This window comes from Emydura macquarii, unplaced genomic scaffold (assembly GCF_026122565.2).
Source record: "Emydura macquarii macquarii isolate MOO-44397 ecotype Brisbane River unplaced genomic scaffold, CSIRO-AGI_Emac_v2 contig_1230, whole genome shotgun sequence".
Taxonomy (NCBI): Eukaryota; Metazoa; Chordata; order Testudines; family Chelidae; genus Emydura; species Emydura macquarii.
The window spans coordinates 13,672,656-13,699,144 of NW_027131367.1; the positions used below are offsets into that span (position 1 = coordinate 13,672,656).

The 26,489-nt window shown below is 41.2% G+C and overlaps 2 protein-coding genes across 2 annotated transcripts in view; one reads left to right on the forward strand and one right to left on the reverse strand.

Moving 5' to 3' along the window:
• Positions 1-123: 123 nt before the first annotated feature.
• H3-3B (H3.3 histone B) lies at positions 124-2,022 on the reverse strand. Its single transcript, XM_067547583.1, has 4 exons — positions 1,934-2,022; positions 1,190-1,331; positions 928-1,081; positions 124-821 (listed from the first exon to the last, which is right to left on the reverse strand). The coding sequence occupies exons 2-4, from the start codon at positions 1,315-1,317 to the stop codon at positions 693-695; spliced, it is 411 nt and encodes a 136-aa protein (XP_067403684.1). The 5' UTR covers positions 1,318-1,331; positions 1,934-2,022; the 3' UTR covers positions 124-692.
• Positions 2,023-2,174: 152 nt separating this feature from the next.
• Positions 2,175-26,489, forward strand: part of UNK (unk zinc finger) — a 63,421-nt gene continuing 39,106 nt past the window's right edge. Inside the window, exons 1-2 of the mRNA XM_067547578.1 lie at positions 2,175-2,419; positions 11,864-12,454. Coding sequence (XP_067403679.1) covers positions 12,357-12,454 — 98 coding nt within the window. The 5' untranslated portion in view covers positions 2,175-2,419; positions 11,864-12,356. The remainder of the gene's footprint in view (positions 2,420-11,863; positions 12,455-26,489) is intronic.

Consider the following 26,489-nt stretch of genomic DNA (forward strand, 5'->3'; position numbering starts at 1 on the left):
AGTGTAAGAACATTCTGAACTATTTCTTTCTAGTGGAGGTAGTGTATTAACTCACTCCCCTAAAGCATTTTATCTAGCTTAGTATTTAACTCCATGGACACACCAATGACAGGACACCTCACATGTGAATGTAAAACATTTAATTTAAAAATGTTGACACTACAATATATAAAATAGCTATTATAAATGCACATAGTGTATTCTATAGCTGCCAGGTTTACGTTTTTAGGAAACTGTAAGTTACACTGTGGTTAAGACTTGTAGTTTCACCCTCTGAAAGTCCACGTTCTATCACAGTGATGTATGGTCAGACTTAACAGCCCCAATTGTTAAACACTTGGATCAAGTCATAACCAGTTTTATTGCAAAAGGACCCTGTACACATTTATATCAATTCTAGTACCTTACAATTTTAGCTACCCAACAAGTCATTAACATACAGAAACATGCATGAGAAGCAAGAAAGATCACCCATTCCTTCTGCATATTAGGAACTTGTCACTCTGAGCAACAAGGCTCACATCACTGAGGTTTATGTGAACAGTCACTTTTAGCATTCATCCTGAGTGAAAGATGGAATGACTTAAGTACAAATGCAACATATTATAAACAATTTCTTACAAAAAAGTCACAAATTAAAACCAAAGTATTTTACAGAATTTACTACAAAACACCATAAAAACTGCCTTCACTTAAGCTCTTTCTCCCCGTATCCTGCGAGCCAGCTGGATGTCTTTGGGCATGATGGTGACTCTCTTGGCATGGATGGCACACAGGTTTGTGTCTTCAAACAGACCCACCAGATATGCTTCACTAGCCTCCTGTTTTTTAAAAAAAGGCAAGAGAGTGTATCAGAAACCTTCAGAAAGCAACACGTGCTCCCACGTCATTGCAGAAGAGACAGTTAGGTCACTAGTAATACAATACCTGCAGTGCGCCAATGGCTGCACTCTGGAACCGTAAGTCTGTTTTGAAGTCTTGGGCAATTTCCCTTACCAACCTCTGGAAGGGAAGCTTACGGATCAACAGCTCCGTGGACTTCTGATAACGACGAATCTCACGCAGGGCTACAGTGCCAGGCCTAGAAGGAACAAGAAGATGCTTACATCCGGGTGGAAGTCACACGTCGAGGACCGCAGGATAGCCCGAGACAGACTTGTTAATGCATCAGGAAAGTTCTTTGCCTTACCTATAGCGATGTGGTTTCTTGACTCCACCAGTAGAGGGAGCACTTTTCCTAGCCGCTTTGGTGGCCAGCTGTTTCCGGGGAGCTTTGCCCCCGGTGGATTTACGGGCAGTCTGCTTTGTACGGGCCATTTTTCCTCACTCACCTAGAGGAGAAATAGGCAGGTTTGAACCAGGACAGCCCCTCCCCCACTTAAACCGTCTCCTGTCCCTCAGTACAGCCTCCCCCTCCCCCATGGGTTCTGTGCTCCCCACCAGGGAGGGAGCAAGATCCTCCGCCGGCCCCGCCATCGTCATAGCCGGGAGCCGCCCCCGATCTTCCTCCCCACGGACGGAAGCGTGGGCGGGGGCAGAGCGGTGCCTGCCCGAGGCAGCAGATGTCTGTGGGCTGCCTCCCCTCCCCCGCGCGGCAGGCAGGCAGCCAGCGGCCTCCCCTGGGAGGAGGAGGAGTCACGGCGCCCCCGCCCGGCCTCCCTCTCCCGGGGTGGGGGGTGGTGAGTCACGGCCGCCTCCCCGTCCTTCTCCCGGCCCGGCCCCGCGGCCGGCCGGGTGCGGAGCGCCAGGCGGCTGAGGCAGCGGCCGCGGAGCGGGAGACGGCGGGGAGGCCCGCCCAGGGCGGACAAGGGATCGCGCCGCCACCTCGGCCTCCTCCACGGCGCAGGCAGCGACTCCCTCGGCCCAGCCCCAGCCCCGTCCGACGCCGCGTTCTGTGGAGCCGATCGCTGCCCTCCGCGGCGCGGCCACTCACCCCCGGTAGAAGGATCCGCCGGCTGCTGCTGCTGCTGCTGCTATAATCCGCTCCGCGCTGTACCGCTCCGACAAGCGCCCAGCCACCCAAACCACCCCCCTCGCTGTGCCCTCCCCGGTTCGGGGACCCGACTTTTATATCAGGGGCAGCATTGCGGCGTGATGACCTCATAATACCTAGGAACGCCGCGCCTCCCGATTGGCCGGGGCTTCCGCTGGCGCCGTGCCGTCACAGGGCACACGGGCGGTGCTCCGGTTTCTCAGCGCTGATTGGATGCAATCCTGGCCGCTGATTGGTTGTTAAAGGAACACGCTGATTGGCTATTGGGAGGCAAGAACGAGCCAATCAGGACTATATTTGGGTCTGTTGCTCTGATTGGACGAAATGGAACATGGTTTGGATCCTATCTTTTGTTGCAAAGCTCTACAATGGAAAGGCTATAGGAAGGCAGCAGCGTGTATGTCTTAAGCGCAGATGAGAGGACAGGTAGGGGACAAGGAACTCGATAGAACCATGCTGGTACGGGCATTAGGCTTTATAAATATCTGTATATATCAGCTTCTAAAGTGCCTTGTAAAAATGTATACTAACAAAAGTGCATTTAATCTTCCCTTGTCAATAATAACTAATAACAATTACTATTAGTGAATTAACTTCATTTTCTAGACCATTGTTCAGCCACAAAAAACTAATTAATAAAGTTTATTTTCTATATCTTTCATACCATATATACACCAACATTTGAAATCTGTGACAAATGCAGGGATGTTTGTGGATTAAAATCTTTTAATTCCCCTGAAATACACTGAATTTGTTTTTTAAAGACAGAGTAGGGAATATTATAAATACTTGGCTGAAAAATAAGGATGATTCTTACTAAATGGGGACAGTTGGTGTGTAAATTCATTAAACAATAAAGCAAAAACAATGAGTAATGTAAAAAAATGTAATTTATTACATACATTTCATATACCAAGGCCTTGATCTTGCGTACACTCGTGTAATGTTAAACCATTAGGCCTCAGTTTAGGTTCTGCATGGAGTTCAGTGCAGGAGCCGGGGCCTTGTGTACTAGTGATTTTCATACACAATACATTGATATCATTAAGATTATTTTCTATAATGTCTTGCAAACACAACACTGTTCATAACATTTATTTTCTACAGCAGCTTTTATACAACAGTTACATAGCGATATATACTGAAAAATAAGAAATATATAACATCTGTGTATTTATACATCTCCACAACATGGTTGCCCCTCATTATATTCCATACAAATAAAATAAACCTGATTTATAATTATGTAATAACTATAATTATAATACAGCTGTATAAAAGAAGAAACTTAGGCTCCAATTATAGAACTAGATGAGGACTTAACTTTAAGCACATGAGCAGTCACACTCAAGTCAATGGGTGCAATCCAGAGCCCTGCAATGGGATTGGGAATTTTTCCCACAGGACCTGCTATCATAATAATGAACGTGGATAAAACATACTGTATTGAAGATGGGATTTGATGGGCAAAAAAATCAGACTGTGGTAATTTGTGGGAAAACACTTTAAAACTTTTAATACTTAAATTTATGCAACGGATAGAAAGAGATTTGCTGTCTCTTATAACATGAGTTAAAGTGGTTTTTTTACATGGTTTAAGCAAGATTTGTTTTATTCTTTTAGTGGTAAAAATCTGAGTTCTGTTTAAATATATAATATATTAACTGACCTTTTTGGTTGCTTTTCCCCCTGTGGGATTTGCAGGATCTAAGGTTATTGTGGGTGGGAGTGGGATAAAAAACACAGGAGCGGGTGGGAGTGGGAGTAGGTATTGTGGGATGGGAGCAGAATTAAAAAATAGTCCCATGCATGGCTCTAGTTTAGTGCAATCTTGACCCTACTAGAGTCAATAAGAATTTGATCATTGATTTCAGTTGGACCAGGAATTCACCAGTGAAACTGTTCATATGCTTAAAAGCCTTATAATTAAGCTTTTTTAGAAGTATTTGCCCTGGCACCTACACACTCATCCTCCACTTCTTACTGATGCAAAACTCCTATAGACTTCGTATAGCACTATCTTCAACTTCAACATGTCATACTAACATTAACAAATTTATCAACATAACACATTTACAAAATTGGAGATTGAAATATGAATACATCATGACTGGGAAATGAAATGAAAAGTTGACAGAAAATAAATGAGTAATGTGTAAGTCTTCACCAGCAATACATTTAAAAAATTTCAATTTTCTTCTTGTCAGTGGCATTAACATCCCACAATCCATATCCATATGGCACTCTGGAAGAAGCTAGCCTTTTCACCGGTTGCACTTTTGTATATTTCAAGATGCCATGTTTTTTCCATATTTTCTTAAGGGAAACCATAGCTGAATGAGCCATCCTTAGTCGTCTTCAGATTTCTTTGGAATAGCCTCCCTGGTTGGATATATATGATCGGATATAATTCAATTCATCTACTGCTTCTACAGCTTGTGCTGTCTGCTTGCATCCTGTTTTTGTTTGTTGTGTTAATATACATGCAGTTTGTTTTTGTTGCATTCAGGAATGGTCCATATTCCTCACAAAACTGTTTTAAAGACTGCAGCATTTGTTGCATTGCATCGGTGGTTGTAGCAAAGAGAGTTGTGTCATCAGCCCATGTCAGTTTGGTTAAGAGATGACTCCTCCCAATGGAAATTCCAGCTCCTTCCACTTTGTAAAAATCTTTGACTTGTCTCATAATAAATTCTGCATCTATGTTAAAGAGGCTTGAGGACAAAATACACCCGTGTCTCACACTTCGCCCACGGGAAAACCACTTACTGCTGTTCACATTGTGGTCTGTTGTTGGTGGTAGAGACTTGCAATGAGTTCAGTTAGATTATTTGGAATCCCCAGGCTTGCTAATATCCTCCAAAGGCAGTCCTGTCAGATAGTATCAAACATTTTTGAGTAGTCAGTGAAACATATGATCAATGGGTGATTGTATTCTGCATTTTTCAATGATCTGATGGCTATTTGCAATTGGGTTAGGTGTGTCTCAACCCTCTCTGAAACCAGCTTGTGGTGGTAGTTCTGCTGCCATACTTCATTTCATGTCATCCTGAATTATGTAGAACAGAATTTTGCTTGTGTGCAATATCAGGGAGATGATATGATAGTTACTACACTCTTATTTTTCCCTTATTTGGCAAAGGCAGAAAAATTCCCTTCATCCAGTTGTCCAGCCAATTTCTAGTCATCCATATAACATTTACAAATTTACCATATAAGATCAATATTGCTTTTGCCAATTGCTTTTAACAATTCTTCAGCCATGTTATCTATACCCAGTCCTTTCCCAGGCTTTGTTTTCATAATAGCACGCACCATTTCCTCTCACATGATTGGTGGTCTAACAGACACCAACAGGACACAAACATATGTACTTTGGTCACATTAGACATAGAGATGGAAGTAACCTTGAGAAAGTTATTATGGAACGGATGGGGAGGATCATCGTAATAGTGGACAGCCAGTGAGGAGATGCTGTGCAGCAGATCACTGGCAGGTCAACTGTTGAATGCTCAAAATTAAAAATGGATCATTAAGGCTTCTGAAAATTCTGCTACGCTGTCACCGATATTCAGACATGAATACATTTATTTATGTACTTACTTAGAAGGTAAGTAAGATTGTGTCTATTTAGAAATGTAACCATCTCAAGAACCATTTCATTTCATTCCAAACCCTGCCAAGACTTTGGGCTTACTATAAGCCTAAAAAAGACTAACATCATGTGCCAAAGAGTTGAAGAAGCATCCTCTATCAGCATTAATAATTATGAACTTGATGTGGTGAATGAGTTCACATACTTGGGGTTTAATACTGCAGTCAGCCTTTCACTTGAAAAGGAACATCGGAAAAGCTGCCACAGCATCTAGACTGAGCAAGATGATATGGCAAAACAACAAACTGACAGAACATACAAAGGTCTGTGTGTATCGTCCATGTGTTATCAGTACTCTGTTGTATGGGAGCAAGACATAAACCTTAAACTCTCATCAGGAAAAGAGGCTCAACAGATTTCATGTTCATTGTCTTCGTTGTATTTTTGGAATCTCCTGGAGGGAGAAAGTCACTGACACTGAGGTCCTCAAGCGAACCAGTATCCAGAATGCAAACACTCCTTAAACAGAGACACCTCCGCTGACTTGGATATGTGCACCGAATGAATGATGGGCATATCCAAAAGGACATCCTTTATGGCAAATTAGCATCTGGGAAAAGATCTAAAGGGCGCCTAAAATTGCATTTCAAGGATGTGTGCAAGCGTGACCGCAAAGAAATGGACATGGGTATGGCTAACTGGGAAGATCACTCTCAGGACCGCAGCCTTTGGAAACAAGAGCTGTGAGAGGAAGCAGTCCAGCTCAGCAGAGGAGAAGAGAGCTCGCAGAAGGCAGAGACCAAAGGCACACCACCTTTAAATGTGACCAATGCAGCTCTTGAGTGGGCCTCTTCAGCTACAGTTGTGGCTGCCATAAAACCAACTGAGTAAATTTTCTACCTCTCAGGGACGCATACCCATGGTCTCATTTTTAACAATTGATAGGCTAAATCTTGCAATCCTTAATTCAATGGGAATTTCAATACAATAAGCAGGATCAGGTTCCAAATGCCTCACATGGATCACAGCAGTGTTCTTAAATGTACTGTAAATAGAGCATAAACTGAACAACTAAAACTGCCTCCTTAATATTGATTCTTGATCACATCTGTATGTGCTGCAAACTGAAATACAGAATTACATATTCAAATAGATATTGCACCAGGTTTTGCATACTTGTAAAACAACCTCAGGATTCACAGATTAAAAACAGAAGTGAGGGTGAAAGGCAGAACCAGTTCTGCAAGGAAGGTTGAGAAAGAGCTCTTCTTCGCTATCATCCCCATATACTACAGAAGAAATAAATAAGCCCCTCATGGCCACAATAAGTGGAAAAGCTGCCTGGCAAGGATGGCATTTATCCCAAATTCCTCAAGAGACGAGCATGGTTGGCAGACCTATTCACAGCTTCTACAGGGAAGATCCCAAAAAGCTCATAAATTAATGGAGAGATGTGACAGAGTGCTGAGGCCTGACAGATGAGTCAGTACTCTGATCACTGTAGTCTTAATTAGTTTCCCCAATGACGGCTGATTGAGGAAATAGGGAGGAATGAGCTAATCAGTTGGGGAGGCTGGGTGAGTTAAGGAATTAATTGGTCCATCATCTGGCTGTGTTGATAAAGGGCAGGAAGGAAATGTTATGGGGCAGGACAGGGCTAGCTGTGCCCAGATTGAAGGAGATCCCAAGGAAGAGAGATCTCTTGTCTTCCCAGGGGCCTGATGAAGGACTGTTGTGTGGCACTATACAGGTGTTGGTGGAGGGGATTTGAATAAATTATACAGAGTGGGCACTAAAATATGAACAGTTCCTGGGGCAGCCAAGGATGGGAGGGGGTCAGACAAGCCCCCTGTCACAAGAGGGTATTACTGGCCCATCTCACCCCTATCTTTGAGGCCATCCTGCCAAATGAACAGGCCAGCTTCAGACCAGGACAAAGTTGCTGTGACCAGGTTCTCACCATTACTAGTTACATTGAGGCTGGCTTCCAGTGGAATCTAAAAACCGGAACAGCATTGATAGATTTATCAGCTGCATACAATGCTATATGGAGACAGGGCTGTTGCTCAAGGCATCAAGGGTAATCAAATTCCATAGCACTATGTGACTCCTGGCCACAATGTTTGAGCAACCGTACATACCGCTCCTCTTGAATGGATAGATCAGCAAAGCTCACACTCTCAATGGTCTGCCTCAATGATCCATGTTGGCTCCTTCACTGTTCAACATGTACATTAGGTTGCGGTAGAAGCCAAAGACCTCACCACCATCAATGACATCCTCAATGCCAACCTCAGGATAATGGCAGAACACTTTCAGTGCTGAAAACTCTGCCCTAACGCCTCCAAAACCTTGATAATAGTCTTTCACCTAAACAATAAAGAGGTCAAGGAATGACTTTCACAGTGAATAAGTCCAAAACTAGGCCTATCCAAAGTACTTGGGTGTAACTTTGGACAGAAGGTTGACTTTTAACACTTATCTGGTAAAGATGTGCAAAAAGGCAAAAGGAAGAACTAGCCACATCTGAAAATCCCTGGACACAACATGTGGTGGTGATGCACATACCCTTCAAACAGCAGCACTAGCACTGGTGCATCTGAACGCTGAATATTGTGCACCAGGCTGGGTGGGCAGTGCACATACCAAATCTCTGGATGTGCAAGCTTAACACCATGATAAGAATTATAATTGGAACATTAAAATCAACTCCCATTCAATGGCTGTCCACTCTGGCACACATAGCCTCACTCAAGATTCTAGAGAGACATACATACAGCTTGTGAGTACAATCAAACCATGGCCAACCTGAATTTACCAATTCATGAAGACCTCCAGAACCTCCAATAGACATGCTTGAAATTTCACAAGCTTTTTTAGGATTGGGCTAAAGCTCTTAAAGCATCCTCATTCAATCCGGAGGCTCACTGGAAAGAATTCTGGGATAATGCTAATGTCCCAAGCCTGATTGACAACCAGACAAAAGAACTTCCAGGCTTCAATCTACCTCAGAAACAATGGTCAACATTGCGCCATTTCAGAACATCACATGGCAGATGCTGTAATCTCTTACACCTTTGAAAGATGAGACAACGCACAGTCTGACTGTGGACACCAGTCGCAAACTATGGACCACACTGTAAATCAGTACCCACTTCGATCATTTGTTGGTGGCATTTCAAAATTACACTAAGCCACTTCCAAAGCTACCCCATCAGCCCACTAATCTAGATTTGGTTATTTGAACATCTCTCTTGCCATATGCAATAAGAAGTTCTGTACACATGTGGGTTATAAACTCTACACATATGAAGTTTGTCTCTTTCTTTTTGGCCTTCATTGGCCACTCAATTAGACTTGTACCGCTATGATGTAACAGAATCCATCATGAGCTTCAGGACAGGGACTGCTGTGGTTTACACATATATGTATCCTCTCCACCAACATCTTCATCTCTGTTTAATTTTCTCTGTTCTTTGGAGTTTGCATATAAAGAAGTTACTTTTTATGAAAGCAAAATAATTATATATAAATAAAAACTATTTTGCATTCATTTATATAACGGTGGTCCTTTTGTGCTGCCAACAAAGAAGGCCGCTTAGTAGCCGAAACTTAGGAACAGGGACCTACTTACACTCCATATCATCCAAAACCAAGACTCATGGGCTATGAGGAGGGGCCCATTTTAATTTGACTCATTGGGTGTTTAGAGACAATGAAGACGCTAGCCTTCCAGAAACTCTAGAAGTTCAAACACGCTGTGATAACTGAAAAAATCCTTTGCATGTTTTTTTACTGGATGGTACACTATTAACACTGCAGATAAACCTGTTCTTAGTGTTTATTAACAAGAGTTGATATGTCCTGATCCTAGACTTTTTTCCTGCTTTTCTATAACGATTCTATAATATAGGCCTCCATTGTGGCAATACTTTTATAGTTTTTTGTTCTGGTTTATTTAGGACTCCAGAGGAGCTATCCAGCTGATACAGAAAATGAAACTAAAACAAGCTATGAGGGGAAGGCACATACACAAAATGCCAAAGATATACGTATCTACTCAGACACATACACACATAAGAAAACATAAAGTGCAGACAAAGTAAACTTACCAGGTAAAACCTAAATTTTCAGTGTTGCCTTTCATTCAGAGTGTATGTTGGGTTTTCCTAACTGGAGAATTGAAGAGAACTAGCAGAGGAAACAAGGATAGTGCCAGGACTAGTTGGTCTAGTAAAAGTCAGTGTGTTTGGCTTAAACCAGTGATTTTCAAACTAGGGTACGTGGAACCACTCTTGGTGGTCCACAGATTTGGCTGTTCACATGGTGCTGATTTTTTCTTGTGTGCAGCTGCTAAATTCCTTTAAAGGACAGATATAAACAGATGAAATGTTCTCCTAATATTACTTTGTAAACAAATGTTGTATCTACCACAGGGATTCTGTGCAATCACGAATGGGAGGGTAGATCTGCTAGACAATGAAAAGTTTGAGCTCCCGTGGGTTAAACAGTGTCACAACACGTTAGTCTTAAATGGAGGTGAGTGTGTGTGTACATAGATACACACACACATATAAACTTTTTATGTTTTGAGTATTTTTTGATAATTCAACATTTCTTCCTTGTACAGGCTCATCACTTACTGTGATTTGTTTGTATATTTAGCCTTGTCTATGTACAAAAGTTATATAATTTTAACTATACTAATATAGTTACAGTGGTACAACTCCTATTAGTGTGGACACAGTTGTACTGTATAAGATACTTATACATTTTCTTATTCCTGTGAATGTAGGAGAATAAGCTATTAAAATGTATCAGCATTACTGTGTTCACACTAGGGGTTGTAGCAGTTTAACCATTTTTTAAAAAATCACTCTTAAGGCCAAGTCTACACTCAAAAATTAAGTTGACCCAACTGCATCATTCGGGGGTGTGAAAAATCCACACACCCTGAGTGATCTTGTTAAACCAATCTAACCCCCTGTGTAGACAGCGCTAGGTTGACAGGAGAATTATTGAGTCTTGGGGAGGTGGATTAACTACAGCAAGGAGAGAACCCCTCCCAACTCTGTAATGAGTGGCTACACTGAAGTGCAGCTGCAGCTGAGCTGCTGTAGCATTTTAAGTGTAGACAAAACCTAACCAAAAGTGTTATACTGATACAAAAAACTGTGTGTAGACCAGGCCTAAGAGTTTAATATTAACATCATTTAATCTATACCTGGTGGGCCAAGTATAAGTGAAGGTGTTCTTCTTGTTATAAATCCTTGTGGTCTTTCCTTCTCTCCCCCAACTCTAAAATATCCCAGTGGGTTTAATAATTATGCATTGAGCCTGACATATCAAAATTCCGTGAACAAAGGCTTACATCATCTCTTCCCCATGTAAGAAGATCATTTACAAGAAAACGCTGCAAAGTTCCTGTGGTAATGTTCCCTTGGGGAGGGGTTTCCATTCCCTTGGAAGACATGAAAGGTGTGCACAATCATTTGATAAACCAGTATTAATACAGAATCTGGAGTTAGCTACACAGAGGAAGCTTTTCTATACAGTTCTCTGCATCCTCCTCAAATGGAGTGTGTTATTTATTCACTGACTATTCTTAGCCTTTTTCTGCTTTGTGGGGTAAGATAAGCAGCACAGAGAAAGGAAACGTAAAAATTAATACTACAGAATCAACTTCTGCAGGACATTCTGCTGGTATGTGTGCTTTTTTTTCTTTTTTTTTTAAAAAGCAGGGGAGGGGGGAGAAAAAGAAGTTGTATGCAGAAAATAACTCCCTAATTCACTGCAAACCCACTCATCCATGACCTTCACAAAAGCCACATGTCCCTAAACATACACAAATGTCTTTCTTTCCCCTATTTAATTTATTATAGGGAAAAAAGTCAGTTGTTGTCAGGACCATACTTAAGTACCACGTTGGTTACAAAGTCGCCTCTTTAAAAAAAATCAGATTACAGTGTATTACAGCAAAGGCCTGTCTTTCCCCACTCAATTTAACCATAACTAGAATAATTCAATTTTTATTTTTTATAATTTAGATGGATAACAATCTAAAGATCATCTTTTAAGCATTTTTAAAATTTTGTGTTGATTTACATTTTCACAGCTATGGAAATTATGGGGGAAATTAATGGTTGTCATGTCACCTGTCAAAATATACCATGTAAATAGCCTTCAATCAAACGTTGAGATGTTCACAAGCAGCATTTTCTTACTTTGCCTATCTATAAATTTTTCTTATCATCAATGGAAATATTTTTTCACAGCTTTGTGTATGCTGGTGCACACGATGAAGTCAACATTTACCAATGAACGTTCCAGTTGTACCATAACCCTCTCTTGTCTGAACTGTGGTTGCTGGTCGGACTCCCTAATGCATGCTCTCAGTCCGCAGTGCTCTCCAATGATCCCTATGTATTACTAGCTCCTTCCTTCCCCTGCCTCCAGCTGCATAGCTGGGCTGCCATGGCGACCGAACTACAACTCCCATCAAGCACCGCACTGAAGAAAGTCCGGGGCAACGACTGCATAGTGCCACTGGGACTTGTAGTCCGATAGGCCGGAAGCGCCGCCGAATTGTGTCCCGGGTTGGTGGAGTTTGCGCGAGTGCCAGGACTACAAGTCCCATCATGCTTTGCGCACCGGGGCGGTAATGGCGGCGGCGGCGCCTGCGCATTGCGGTCTCCGTGCGGACCGCGCAGAGTGAATAATAAAGTCTCCTCGACGGTAGCGGCGGCGGAGGGAGCGGAAGACAGGAGCATGTCGAAAGGCCCGGTGGCGAGCGGCCCCTCCGTGGCCGGGCCGGCGGCCCCCGCCAGCACGCTGCAGGCGCAGCCCGAGAAACCGCAGCACTACACGTACGTAGCGAGAACACCCGCCGCCGCCCTCCGCCCGGCGCCCGCCCGCGCGCCACACACGCCTGACGTCAGCGGGCAGCGTGCGGCATGCGCGCACGGAGACCAACCGCCCGCCCGGCACCGGCTGAAACCGGCCGTGGCCGGCGCGGGCCGGTGGCATCCCGCCCTAGGGGAGGGGGCGGGCCAGGGACTGAGTGACTCCCCCTCCCCCAACGCGCACACAGTCAATGTCCCACACACACCCGCACGCGCTGACCAGGATGCACTGGGGCCTGAACTCCCCTCCCCCCCAGCTTTGCCCCAGGGGGTGCTTCTTTGGGGGGGGTCTCCTCCCTCCCCCCATTATCAGGGTGTGTTGCCCCCTGAATGAGGCTGCCTCCTGCCTTCCCAGTGGGGATGTTGTTGCACAGTGTGTCACCCTCAGGAGGGTGGGTCACCCCCATTGCTAGGCTGCCTCCCCCCCCCCCCAACTGGTGGTTGTTGGGTGCATCCCCCTCTGAGTGGAGTACATTGCCCATCCCCCCATCAGGAAAGTGTGTTGTCTCCAGGGATGGAGCACATCAGCCCCTTGCCCCCATCCTTGGTGTGGGCGGCTGGTGTGTTGTGCCTCCCCGTGCACACACACCCATTCATGGCAAATAATGACACCCCCCAGGGTGGGTGACAGGTCCTGCCTTCACACATGGACCCATGAAGTTGTCACCAGTGGTTTTTTCACACACTCAGGAGGAAAATGTTAGGTGGGTCTGGGCTCCCACCCCCACCAGAGACTTGTTACTTACACCTTTGTGTGGAAATGCCAGCAGGCCATGTTGCACACACACACCCCTGAGGGAAACATTACTGGAATACGTCACATGGGGGGAATTTCTCACTAGAATGTATCTCGCCTGCATGCCCCTGAAGGAACTACCACCCAAATGTTTAGCACGTGCACATATGGGAAATATGTCACAGTCCCACCCACATGTGACAAATGTTACACAAGTATCTCCCCTCAAGGAACTATTGCAGAGCATGCTATTCTTCCTCCTTCCTCTCCCTGGTCCCATTGCCCTGAAGCATGAAAGAAATATTGTTAGTGTGTGTTGCATCCCTCACTAGAGCTTGTTTCTCCATGATGGAATTATCGCTGGAGCATGTCTTCCCCAAGAATATAAAAATATCATTAGAGTGTGTTGTCCCTCTGTAGCTGGTCCCAAGGATGTGTGACCTCAGGTGTTTGCACTGAGTTCTCCTGGCCAGTGATGTCCTCTTGGTGGCTGAAGTATTCAGATTGGAAGCGGTGGCAATAAAGTTCATTTTTCTTTTTTAAATAGGAAGAAGATGGAAGGGTTGAGAGTGGCGGGAGCATCATGGTGAGGGGAGGGTTGGTGATGGGGGCAATGGGGGTAGAAATAACTGGCAGTTCTTGCACCTTTTCTAAAAATATGAGACTGGAACTGTGCGCTGTGAAGAAAATATCCCTGAATCGTGTCACCCTTCTTCTTAGGGCGTGGCCCTTAGAAGCAAAAATCAGTAGAACAAATTACCCATATCACTAGTGTGTGTCACTGCCCCAGAGTGTGTTCTGTGTTTTTTTCTTAAAGCTAATGGTGGACTTTTTCTTGCTAGAAAATAATACTTTGCATTTCTATAGCTCTTTTCATCCTGTAAATCTAAAGTGTTTTACAAGCACTGAATCACACAACACTCATGCCTGTTACAGGGGAATAAATTTAGGCATACTAGGGCTAAGTAATCTGCCTGCAAGAAATCAATCTGTAGCAGATCTGGGAATAGAACCTAGGAGTCCTGACTCACAGTCACCTCCAATAACCACTAATCTCCATTTCCCAGCTGTATTCTGCAGAGCATTTGCTGGTTGTTTGTATCGTGCTGACTATATTAGCGGTTGCTTCAATAGATGTAGATCTTAGAAGCCTTTGAATCTACTGCAAATGAGGACAATCTTGCTTAGCTCTGTCTATTAGGACCACTGCTACAAAGGTGGAGGAGAGGAAACAGGAGCTGTCCTTGGAGACTGGAGTCACCAGTGGGAGTGAAGCAGTCTGTCATGAGTGGGAGGGGAACGGCCACATGAAAAAGAAATTAGGTAGCTGGATGGTTGTGTCTAGTAGCCTGGGAAGAAGCAGACCACATGATTAGAACATAAGAACAGCCATACTGGGTCAGACCAATGGTCCATCTAGCCCAATATCCGGTCTTCCAACAGTGGCCAATGCCAGGTGCTTCAGAGGGAATGAATAGAATAGGTAATCATCAAGTGATCTATCTCATCAGCCATTCTTAAGCATACCCACAAAAGTAGGGAGAAAGGGAACCAAGCAGCAAGAAATCACATGCAGTGGAAGAGAAACCAAGCAACAGGAAGAAGGGGAGAGGAAAAGGGGACCAAGTAGTAGAGAAACAATGGGGGGAGGGAAACAACAAAATAGAGCAAAATTAGTGTGATTAACTTTTTTCAAAGGGGACAAAAACACTCGCATGAAGGGCAGCTAAAAATACTTTTATATATTCATGAGCACAATTGCTGTAGTTGCCACAGGAATGTTGAGGTGACTTGCATAATTGCAAGATGGGAAGTGAGATGTGTATGAGACTATCTATTGAGATGTGTTCCTTACTATGAATAAGTTTAAAAATTTATGCACTAGAGCATATCACATCATAAACTCTTTATAATGTATGGGAACCTATTTTGGTTGCTTTTTGTTATGTGAACATGCTATAAAATTTAAATCTCTCATTTTAATTTTTGTTGTTGTTGTTGCTTGTTTCAGTAAAATGATGTTAAGGTCACAAGTTATAAATTCAAATAGAATTAATTATCCACATCCTGTGCTGTTCTCTGGGAACGGGCTATGCAGGCAATCTCTGTCTTAAAGAACTTTGGTTGTGTTTATTAAGAAAAGTTCTGATTTTCTTATTGGTATTTTCTAAATTGTTGGCAATATTGATATGTAATCTAATTTACTTTGAACTGTGGTTTTATATTCGGACTAGAGGCCTTTTTTAATTGCTCTAGAACAACTGCAAAAAGGAAACATGAAACAACAATTGTTGTTAATATTCCACATCTTTTGTTCTGCTCCTTTTGTTAGTTGACCGAAAGCCTTAGAAAATCTTAGCAATGACATTAGTGGCAATTGTAACATACAGCTGGATACTCCAGGAAATGAAGTACCATTGTTAAATGTGCCAAAATTCCCTGTTTGAGTGAGAGATTTCATGATTTTCCCCTGGGGATTTGTTTTTTTATTCAAATCTCTTAATTTTGGAAATTTCAGAATTCAAATGAATAGTAAATTTAAAAGTACCCCACTGTTTTTATGTTCTCTTGGGATTTATTGGATTAGCTATCACCAAGTATGACAGTTCCTTGTGATACCGCTTTAACTGCTAGAGTACGGTGAAGTTGTTAAAGATACCCAAACCAGTCTTCAGGTTTCTGAAGGCTGGATGGGTGTGTTGTTTCAATGAGGTGTTTCATGTAACACCTGTGTTGGTCAGGCTTTAGATTATTATTAGCAGAAGGAAAAATACTTTTCGTGTGTTTTGCCAAACTTCAATTAATCAAATATTTTAAATCAGTTATCGAAATACTTGTGTGTTTTGCATTATTTCACAGTATTTCTTACGACTGGTATAGTTATCTTTTTAGGTACTCATTGTCATCTGTAAATCAGAATAGAGGTTGGGTTCAAAGAAACAGAAAGCAAATGATCAATTGCCTTAGAAAATCAGTCGTCATGTAGTGAAGATTTTGTTTTGACTTAGTCAGTCTGCTCCATTTGGACATAGCAAATACCGGTTGGCTTTCAGTGATATTGAACTCTTTTTAATTGTATGTGGTAAGGGTTGTGGACTTTTTTACCCATCTTGTGAAGTCCAGAAAAGTCAAAATAGAACGATATTTTCTTTGGCACACGTTTACCTCAGTGTCAGATGGTTTGAGAACTTTGCAGAAAGCCAAACATTCAGATCTGGGTAATATCTGATGAAAATCATGACTGTATCCATTCTAGTGTGCTCACATTTATTTTGAACAGTAATCCTTTTTCCCACCCTACTCCCTCAAGAGAACACCTATGGTCAGGCCCAAGTGATCTGAATATTTTCCGGTTATAAACTCTATGGGACGTAGAATGTGTGAGTACTCTGTGGAATTAGCAAACATTATCTACCGTGGAGTTACTCCTTTCAAGTTAGCCTTGATCAAGTGTGAGTGACCATACTGCTGTATTATTTTGTGCAGTGCACAAGCTGCTGTGTCCATACTGGGGCTGCATGCACTTGTGAGTATCACTAAGACTTCTGGGAACATATCCCATGTTCCTTAGCACTAACTAAGCTGAGTGCACTATGAATGGTTTTGCAGTGTATTGTGAGAGAACTAATCTGTCTTTTCTGGCTCACAGGGGAATTGGGGCCCAGGGGAAGGCACTGGAAAACTAGCACCACTTGAGCGGTTCTGGCCCACATCTGCTGTGCGTAGTGGTTGTGTTAAAAGCTGATGCCTTATGAATACATGAGCTTTATTTTATATACCCCCTTCTGGCCCAGTTCATAGTAAACTTTTACATTAAAAGCATCGCTGCACTCAGGTTAAGGGTTTCTGTGTGTGGATGGCAGTTGAGTTAGGGGCAACACTGAGTTATAACTCAAGTTAACTTTGTAGTCAAGACAAGCCCAGTGCTTTTGCATGTATTTGCACAGTGCTTAGCACAATGGTTCCCACTTCTGACTGGGGCCTCTGGGTGCTAATGCTATATAAATATTACATAATAAGAAATCTGATACCACTATTTTTATGTGGGTTTGGAATTCCTTTGAACAGTTTGGCAAACATTACTTTTCATCCTATCTAAAATCTTATGTTTAAATTCTTACCCATAAATAATCACATTTTTATTTTTTTTTACAAGCATACCACTGAAATAATTTGGTTTTTTTAAATGTCTGAAGTGTTTGTGGTGCCCAAGCCCTTAAGATTTAACACCACAACTTTTATCATTGGGCAGAGATGCATGAACATGCTGTGTAAACAGTCCTGACTTTATATGCACAGTCTGTCTGTCTCTGGAAACAATATGAAAAATCAGCAGTGTGTTAGGATACTTTCAGTTATGTTATTACCAACAGTGGACTTCATACCCCTTAGTCTTATCCTATAAGTGGGTCTAGTTTTTAAGTTACCCTTTCAGTATGACCAAAAAGGTTCTTTACTTACAAGCGGTTTGTTTAAAATTGTTTAATTGTTTTTTAAAGAAATTACCTTTTTTACTGTTAAACAGATCTGTAAAAATAACAAACAATTGGCCTTATTCAGCTCTGTTACACTGGTTACTCCCTTTAAATCAATAAAATTACTCTAGTGCAGTGTTTCTCAATTGGTGTTCCAGAAAGTGACTTTGCGCTGCCGAGAGCAGCTGTTCTTCGCGCCGCCGAGAGCAGCTATTCTCTGCGCCGCCGAAAAAGGGAAGATGTCCCCGATTTTTCGGTAGAGGGTATCGAGTATGAGTGTAATTTCCCTGCGGAGCCTAAAGGGTTCCGCGGGGAAATTTAATTGAGAAACGCTGACCTAGTTGTTTGTATATAATTTGCTTATTTCGACATTTTTTTTGGCCCCATATGTAAAAATACTGTTAAGAGTTTGGGGGGTTCCGCAATTATTTATCGAGTTCAGAAGGGTTCCGTGGCCAAATTTAATTGAGAAACACTGCTCTAATGTTATGCTTGTGTAATAACAGAATCTGGCCATATTTAAAAAGAGACAGATACATTTTTAAGATAGACTCACTAATACCTTTCAGACTCACTAATACCTCTTGAAGAAACGTAAATGCCTATTGTTATAAAATTTAAAACAAGGAGCCACCATACTCTGTTGCATTGTGTTGTCTGTATTTATTTACATTATTGGGCAAGTACAGGCTGGTTTATTGGCTCACTGAACATCCCTGAAAGCAAGTCAATCATGTATTATTAGGAAGCGTGAACAGTAACAGGGAGGTGAAAATGTGAAATACTGAAGCAGTTGCAAGAAATGCAACATTCACAATGTATAAATTGTTGCAGAGGCAAGCCAGAAACCAGTATACTCCCAGACATTAAATATAGTGTTTTTGGGTTTTGTGTCTGTTTTTGGAGTGAGAGGGGTGTTTAAAGTTTTAGGCCTTGATCAGGCATTGGGATTTAAGTCAATGGGGCTCCATGTAGGGGAACTTCTGTGCCTTGTTGAGCTCCATTGACTTAAATCAAAATATGGGATTGCGGGCCTTTGTTTGGAAGACTGTAGTTTTCAGAAGATTGATTGATCGATTTTGTTCTTTTGGATGTCATGTAAACATCTCAAAATTGTCAGAATGTTCACATCATGGTGACTGTTGCGTAGGATATGAACTATTTCTGTGCAGATTTCAGGCAGGATTTCAAGATTCTTAAATTTGGCTTCATTCCAGATAGGAATGAAAACTGAAAATTTTGAAATTCTCCATGAAGGAAAAATTTTAAATTTTGTTTTTGTTTTGGGTTGATCAAAACATTTTGTTTTGACAAAATTAAAATACTGTGTTTCATTTCTGTTTCAGTTTTTTTACTTTTGTATTGTATAATGCAAAAGTAAAAATTAGAAACAAAAAGTTGTTTTTAAACAATAAAACAAAATGTTTCATTTAAAAAACGTCAAAACAATGTTTTGACATTGCCAGGCCTTTTTTACCCCCCCCTGAAATTAAATTCCAGCAAAATTGTTTGGGTTTCTTGAAGCATTTCAGTTTCAACAGAACTGCATATTCAGATTGAAATAGTTCTGTCATTTTCTCTGACCAGCTCTAGTGTATATACTCTTCTTATAGTCCCCTTTTGCAGAATGAAGGCCAACTTTTATTGTAAAGTTTTGCTCATTCTGAGTTGTGTGTGCATCTCTCCAGCAAACATTTTTCCCTGAGCTTTTTAGAAAACTTGATAAATCTTCTTCAGTCTGCTCTTGGGTCTTTGTAGGGCATCAACTAATTTCTCAATCAAAATGTTTCTCTGTACAGAACTTTGACTTAACATGACCAGTTTTTAATCTTAGGCAATACAAAATCTTTTCAAGAATAGCTTCACAAAAGCGTTTTTATGTGGGCATATAATAGTAGTATCATAACTGAAGATTTTAAAAGAAACTAGCTGCAGCACATATACAAAGTTATTTTAGAAAGTCACAGAGCAATTTTTTAAAGGAGTTCTTTCCAACTGGCGTAATAATGTTCAAATTATTTCTTAAAATTAATTTTCTAATACAGAGTTGTATATAAACAGGGCATATTGTCATCCAAGTCACATTGAAATCATTGGCACTCCAATCTGTAGTGGCTTTAGGTGCATGTATTCACAGTGCTCTGTGCAATCCTGCTCCTGCTTCACACATGCAGATCCCATCAGCCAGAACTCCGTTCTGTAGTCCCAATCTGAATTTGTGTCTGATTTCTGTGCTACCAGAAGAGATGTGGAAGAGATGAAATTTCCTAACTGCCTTGCCTGTTCCCTTTTTGGGAACTTGTTTTTGTTTTCAGGTATCAGGAGAGGTGGGGAGGTTGCTGTAGTCTGGTACTTTCCCAAACTCTCTTTGTGTACTTTGATCAGTACTAAAATGGTTAACACTGTAGACATTTAAAGTTTCACAGTCAGAGTTAACATCCTCTTGAAATGAAAAGGAACAATTTACACTTTTCTTTGAGCTGTGTTTTCAAGCTGTCTTCTGGCTTTTGCAGACATTACTGCCTGTCTTTTACTTGGTTCACATTTTGAAGTTTATTCTTGCAACAATAAGAGCTCTAGTCTTAATTTGTTTTTAAAAAAGAACATATCGTAAAATCTGAAGCACAGTGGTGCAGGTAAAAGTATTGATTTGCTAAGCTGCTGCATAGTGGCCCAGTTTTAACCCTTCTAAAAAGAGTCACAGACCATCAAGAACCATTGAATGGAGTGTGGTTTTTACCAGTACCTGTAGGATGGGAACCTACACAGATGTCAGGGAGGAGCTTCCTAGATCTTCGCAAAATATGGGGCCAGCCCTGTGAACAGTAATGAGCAAAACTACTAATGATATTTTGTAGAGCTCACTGGTTTATTAAGATGATCTTCCTACTTTAATGTTTAATGGGTTTATTTTTCAGTCCTTTTGTGCCCATAACTCCCATTAAGGTCAATAGGCTGTACATGCAGAGGGGAGAATGGATTCCAAAGATCGTACCTGATGATTAACTACTAAAGTCTGAATTAATTATGAAGTCAAGATTATTTTACTGGTTGGGTCATTTTCTTTTTGATCCACCTGTATTATATGCTAAAGAAGGCTGTCCATCAATCCATAGCTATACACTATGAGAACTGGCTTTTCTTACAACCTTCAAAGGACTGTGAGATATCGGTAAAAGCACTTGGATTACCATCATCAACAGAGAAATAAACCATGGATGAACACTCTAGAGCAGTGGTACACAATCTTTGCAGCATCAAAGACCACACTCACAACTTTCAATGATCCTGAGGGCCACACCTAATTTGCATATAAATTTTAATCTGAAATAAAGGCATGCTTTTGTTATCGAATGCTGAAAGGGTCCACTATGCTTTATAAAAACACAAACTATGATTTGAGGGTTGCAGGGAAAGGAAGAATATCAGTTGAAAGACCTCGCTGATGGGAGAACTCCTGTTGCTGTAGTGAGGGCTTGTGTACATTTAAAATGCTACAGTGACACAGCTGTACCACTGCAGCTGGACTGCTGTAGTGCTTCAGTGTAGACACTACTTACACAGATGGGAGGTGTTCTCCCATCTCCCAGGTGGTAGATTATTTGGCTGCGAGTCAGTAAATAGGTCAATGGAAGAATTCTTCTGTCAACCTAGTACTGTCTACATGGGACTTAAGCTGGTTTAACCACACTGGTCAGGGGCATGGATTTTTCACACCCTGACCCACATAGCTAAGCCAATCTAATTTTCTAATGTAGACCACGCCTTACTGTCCAGTTCATATGCTCAAGAGAGACACGGTGCATCAGGTGACATTTGGAAAGCTTTTTCAGCTAAATGTTCTGAAGTCTAAAGTGAGAGCGAACCAGCAGGCCATCGACAGGTTCTAGACTGGAAAAATAAGTCATATTTGAAAACATGGTAACTAATGTTATTTTAAACATAACTTTTTGATTTTAGTGTAGATAAGTCAAGTCATGTTTAAAAACATGTTATCTAGAGTTAGCCACAACCAACTAACTCATTTTTAAACATTATGGGCCCTGCCTAAATTAGGTGCCAAGTTGCTCTTAAAGTCATGTTAGTTAATATGTATTCAGACATGTCTAGACTGGGCAAAATAAGTCAAACCTAAAGGCAGAGTACATATGGGGTTTTTGCTTGTGCACAAAAACTTTTAAAGACACTTCTTCTCTTAAATACAGCATTGCAGATATGGAGTTATCTGTGAATTGGTTTAGTTAAACTGGAACAGTGAAAATAGGGCAAACCCTTGCCTAAACACTCTTAGATCTGTATAAACATTATTATATTGGCATAGCTTGGCCATGCAACTTTCAAGTTTAACCAATATGTCCGATTTAAATTAATTTGAGAATGTCCACACACAAAGTTGCACCAATTTTAAGTAAGTTGATTTAAAATTGTGCTGTTAAGCTAGTGTATCTTGATATGTAGGCCAGGCCTGTACAAAGAGTAAGTACACTGTGAACACGCATCTTCCATTGATACCCTCTAGGCCCTGACTTCAGTACAGCTTTAACCCAAGTTTAACCAGTCAGGCCTGAGAAAAGTAAGTATGGTTTTCAGTTAAGTTAGTATAGCATGATTGAAAACCACATCTTTTTTGCCCATCACTACAAAGCTTGGTAGGATGGTTGGCTCTGAAAATGATTTGTACCCACACAAAATATGGTCAGAACTTAATGAAGCTAACGGTGTTTTCCCTCACCAATGGCTTTTGTTGGCAAGTGGCTGTCTTCCTGTAATTGTTTTGTCACCTTTTTTTTAGGGTTTTGTCTTTTTTAAGCATAGAGAGCCCCTCTCTCTACCCCTCTTCCCTCCCACCCCCCCACCTCAACTGTACCTGTGTAACCATGTTGGTTGGTCCTTCCTCTGAGCTGTCTGTGAAATAGGACATCCCAGAGCATGTTGCCACACACGGTATTGGTGTCACTTTGTGTCTATGTCCTGCAGGTATTCTATCATCTGCTGAAGCATTATGGGATACCTGCCCACATTTTCCCAGAATGCACAAGTATAAACACAGGCACTGTAGTTCGTATGAGTGCACAAATTTACGATTGTATTATGAAGGAATCTGCTTTGTGAACAACAGCCATGTTTGTTGTTACTGATTCAGACAGCAGCATCACAAATGTTTCAAAAAGCTACAGAGAGTTCTTACTGTAGATGTAGTCAGCAGTTATCCACACATTACGATTTGGAATGTATGTAACTGAAGGCCTCGCTGGGGCAAAATACATCTCTAACACTTTAAATGAGGATTTTTAAATGTTTTCCTTAAGGGGAGTGAATCTAGGTCTGAAGATCTGGTTAACGGACAGAACTTTGAATGCACATCACTACGAGCCATGGCTATGACTTTTCTCAAAAGCAGAAAATGGATTATGTACTTGTCAGTCTTCACTTGTGACATAGTCACTTGGAAATTCTATATGCATATTTCCATCTCCTTTAAAATTGTGAGAGAATGTGATGCTCATGAAAATAAGAGACAGGTGCTAGATGTGAGAGTCACTTCTTTCAAGATCTGTAACGCCTTGAAATTTCACTTCTTATTAGCTCCAACATAGCTCCGCCAGTACACCTAACTCTTTGTGTAGCCTTGGGCAAGTCACTCAAGCCCTTTGTGCCTCAGATTCGCCATCAGTAAGGTGATGGTACTAGACTGCTATTATCAGACAGAGGAATTGAGAGGTTAAATGAATTGTTGCATGATGTACTTTGAGATCCTAAAATGGAGGTACTTTAGAAAGCCAAAATATTATCATCATGTGACCTTTGGTGCCTCCTGCTCTTCTAGTCCTGGCATCCTCTTGAGCAGAATCTTGTGAAATCTGGCAATTTGCATGGTGCGTTTTTGTGGTAGACAATATCAGATAGTAGGCAGTTAGTTGGAGACTGCTAGAGCAATTTTACTTGTGAGCTAAATCATCTTGTCAAGGAAAGGAAAGCAGACTCAGTTCTTTCTTTCTTCCTTCCTACCCCATGCCTCTTGCCATGAACTGTGGTTGGATTTGGTCAGGGGGACTGTTAAACATGCTTTGCATTGACATACAATATGCTACATTTAAAAAAAAAAAAAGATTTATGGAGCTGTTTTTTTAAATCATTAAGAGACATACAACATAATCTCAGTATACTATGGCAATTGGCATAGTAACTGTATGGAAATATGTGAACACTTTACAAAAAGTCCATGAGTCTCTTAATAAATCCCCTCAACTTTCACCCTTCTTTATTTGCCCTTAGACTTCCAATATTGTCAAGAGCTGATGGAGAAGGGGAAATATAACAGCTCTAAAATCACATAGTGCTGTCTGCAATGTGACCTTTTTTCAGTTGGTGGTTCAACTTATTTAGGTGATGAAGAAGATGCTGAAGCATGCGAAGGCTGTCATCTTGACAGATGTGAACTTATTGAGACTCTCTTTCCTCAGACTTTTTCCCTCTCCGATCCTGCGTTCACAATTTGCTTTTTGTTTTCATAATATCCATTTCATTTTCTTTCAGTTTAAATGCTACATAGTCTTTCCAAGAGTTTCAAAACTGACCCTATCTATTGGGGACATGGGGAAGAAAATTGGCTAATACTAGCATACTTAAGTGAGATGTTCAGAAAAGACATTTGTATTTTGTGTAAAGAAGATGTGTTGAAGAGGGAGCACTCAAAGGCAGTTCTTGGTTTGGTGCAAAATGGAAAGGTCTGGCTGGCTAACTATGGTTAATTCTGTGGGAAAGTACCACTATCTTCAGATTTAGGGGGAGTCCAAAAATAGATTTGCTTTCATGACTGTAACTCCATTTCAGCATGATTGTTGCGTGTAGTGTCTCCCTGCCAACATATTTGCACCAATTAAGAACTAACGTGCTGCCACAGTGGGACCACAAAGGAATATGGGAAAGAAAATATGATGCTGTATCTCAGAGCAGTAGAAATTGAGAGGGAACACTGGCAAAATCTGCACAGAATTTTCACTCAAATCATGATGAAAGCTTGCAAGATTTTTTCCAAAAACTTCTTGTCATTTGCCTTTCAGCTCTGATTGGCCCAGTTGCCTATATTTTAGTACCAGTTTGCACTATAAGAACAAGGAGTTAATTGAATAAGTTTATTGAAAGGAACTTGGGTTAATCACTGTTCTTGTTATAAAAGTGCTAACAAGGTTTATTTAAGGTTGATCTACACTGAAAAGTTATATCGGCATAGTTACATCTCCTAGGGGTGTAAAAACCCACTCTCCTCAGAGATGTAATAAAACCGACGTAATCCCCAAATTCTTCCATCGACCTAGTTACTGTCTCTCAGCAAGGTGGGTTACCTACAGCAACAGCATTTTATGTATAGACATAGCCTTACATAGATGTAATTAGGTCTCCAAATTGATCTCCCGACGATTCTGAGTTTATACTCCGATCGAGATGGCGTTGGACAATTCAATTTACACCTCTTTCTCCAGACTATTTAAAAAGTCACACAAGCAGAATGTTGTATTTCCAATCAGAAAGGCTCAAAGCTTTATTTTTTTTTAAATGAAAGCTTACATTTTGTAGAAAACCTTAGGTATACCCAATAATTAATGTGTCTATAACTCACAAAGGAAGAGGAGTCAGAGACTCCATGAAGTCCACTGGCAATTTTTATTATTGACAACCTTTTTTACACAGAAAATGCTCAGATACTTTGGTGACGGGTAGCTGTATAAAATCCCAAGATAGCTAGATAAGGAACCTAAATCCTCAGAATGCTTAGGAATTCCATGAGAAATGCTTTTTAGTAGCCCTGTTCATTAGTTACAAGATATTCAGGGACACTAATCTGTACAGGGAAATTGACCAGATTAACTATTCCAGAATAATTATTCCTCTATAGCTATTCTGGAATAGCCATTGTGCTTTAAATTCACACCCTGTCTTATTTCAGAATAACTTCCCAATGTAGACAAGCCCCAAGGCATTGAAACTGAATGAGCAGTGATTAGGACTGCATATCATGCTATCCCCTACCAGTGATTAGGTTAAATTAAGGATATGATAGTGGGAATTTTACTGAACATTCTTCCTTTAGGAGTACATCGATTTCACCATGCACCAGTGATTCATTTCAGTTGGCATTCCACAGTTCAGTAAAGAGAAATAATTGAGTCATGGGTTTGTTATTTAAAAAATGTATGATATTTTTGTCATATATTTATATGAGAGTGAAACGAATTTAGAGATCTGATTAAATAGGGATAATTCTTTTTTCCCCTTATGTTAGGGTACTACTAGGCCAAAAAAGAAACTCCTTGTAGGAGAGTTTTAAAAATAAATGCAGTAATGCTTGTCACTGAAAAATAATGAAATGGATGACTATTAAATTAACCTCCATGACTGGGATTTTCATCTGTGCCTAACTGATTTAGGAGCATAAATCTCATTTGAAACTCATTGGGGTCATGTCTACACTACAAATTATTGCCAGCATAGCTATGTTGGCCAGGGATGTGAAGATGTGTGATCCCAGACTGACATACTGTGCCGGCAAAAGCTCCAGTATAGATCCAGGTATACTGATAAATCCGAGCTTTTGCCAGTACAGCTTATTTCACCCAGGGGAGAAAGTGGGAGCTGGAATGAGCTATATTGGCAAAAGAGCTACGTGGCTGGTAAAATCTGCGTCCACATCTGGAGAGCTTTTCCGATATAATATACTGGTATAGCTACACCAGCAAAGTGCTGCTAGCGTAAACCTGGAATGGGACTTGTACTCCTAGATCACTTA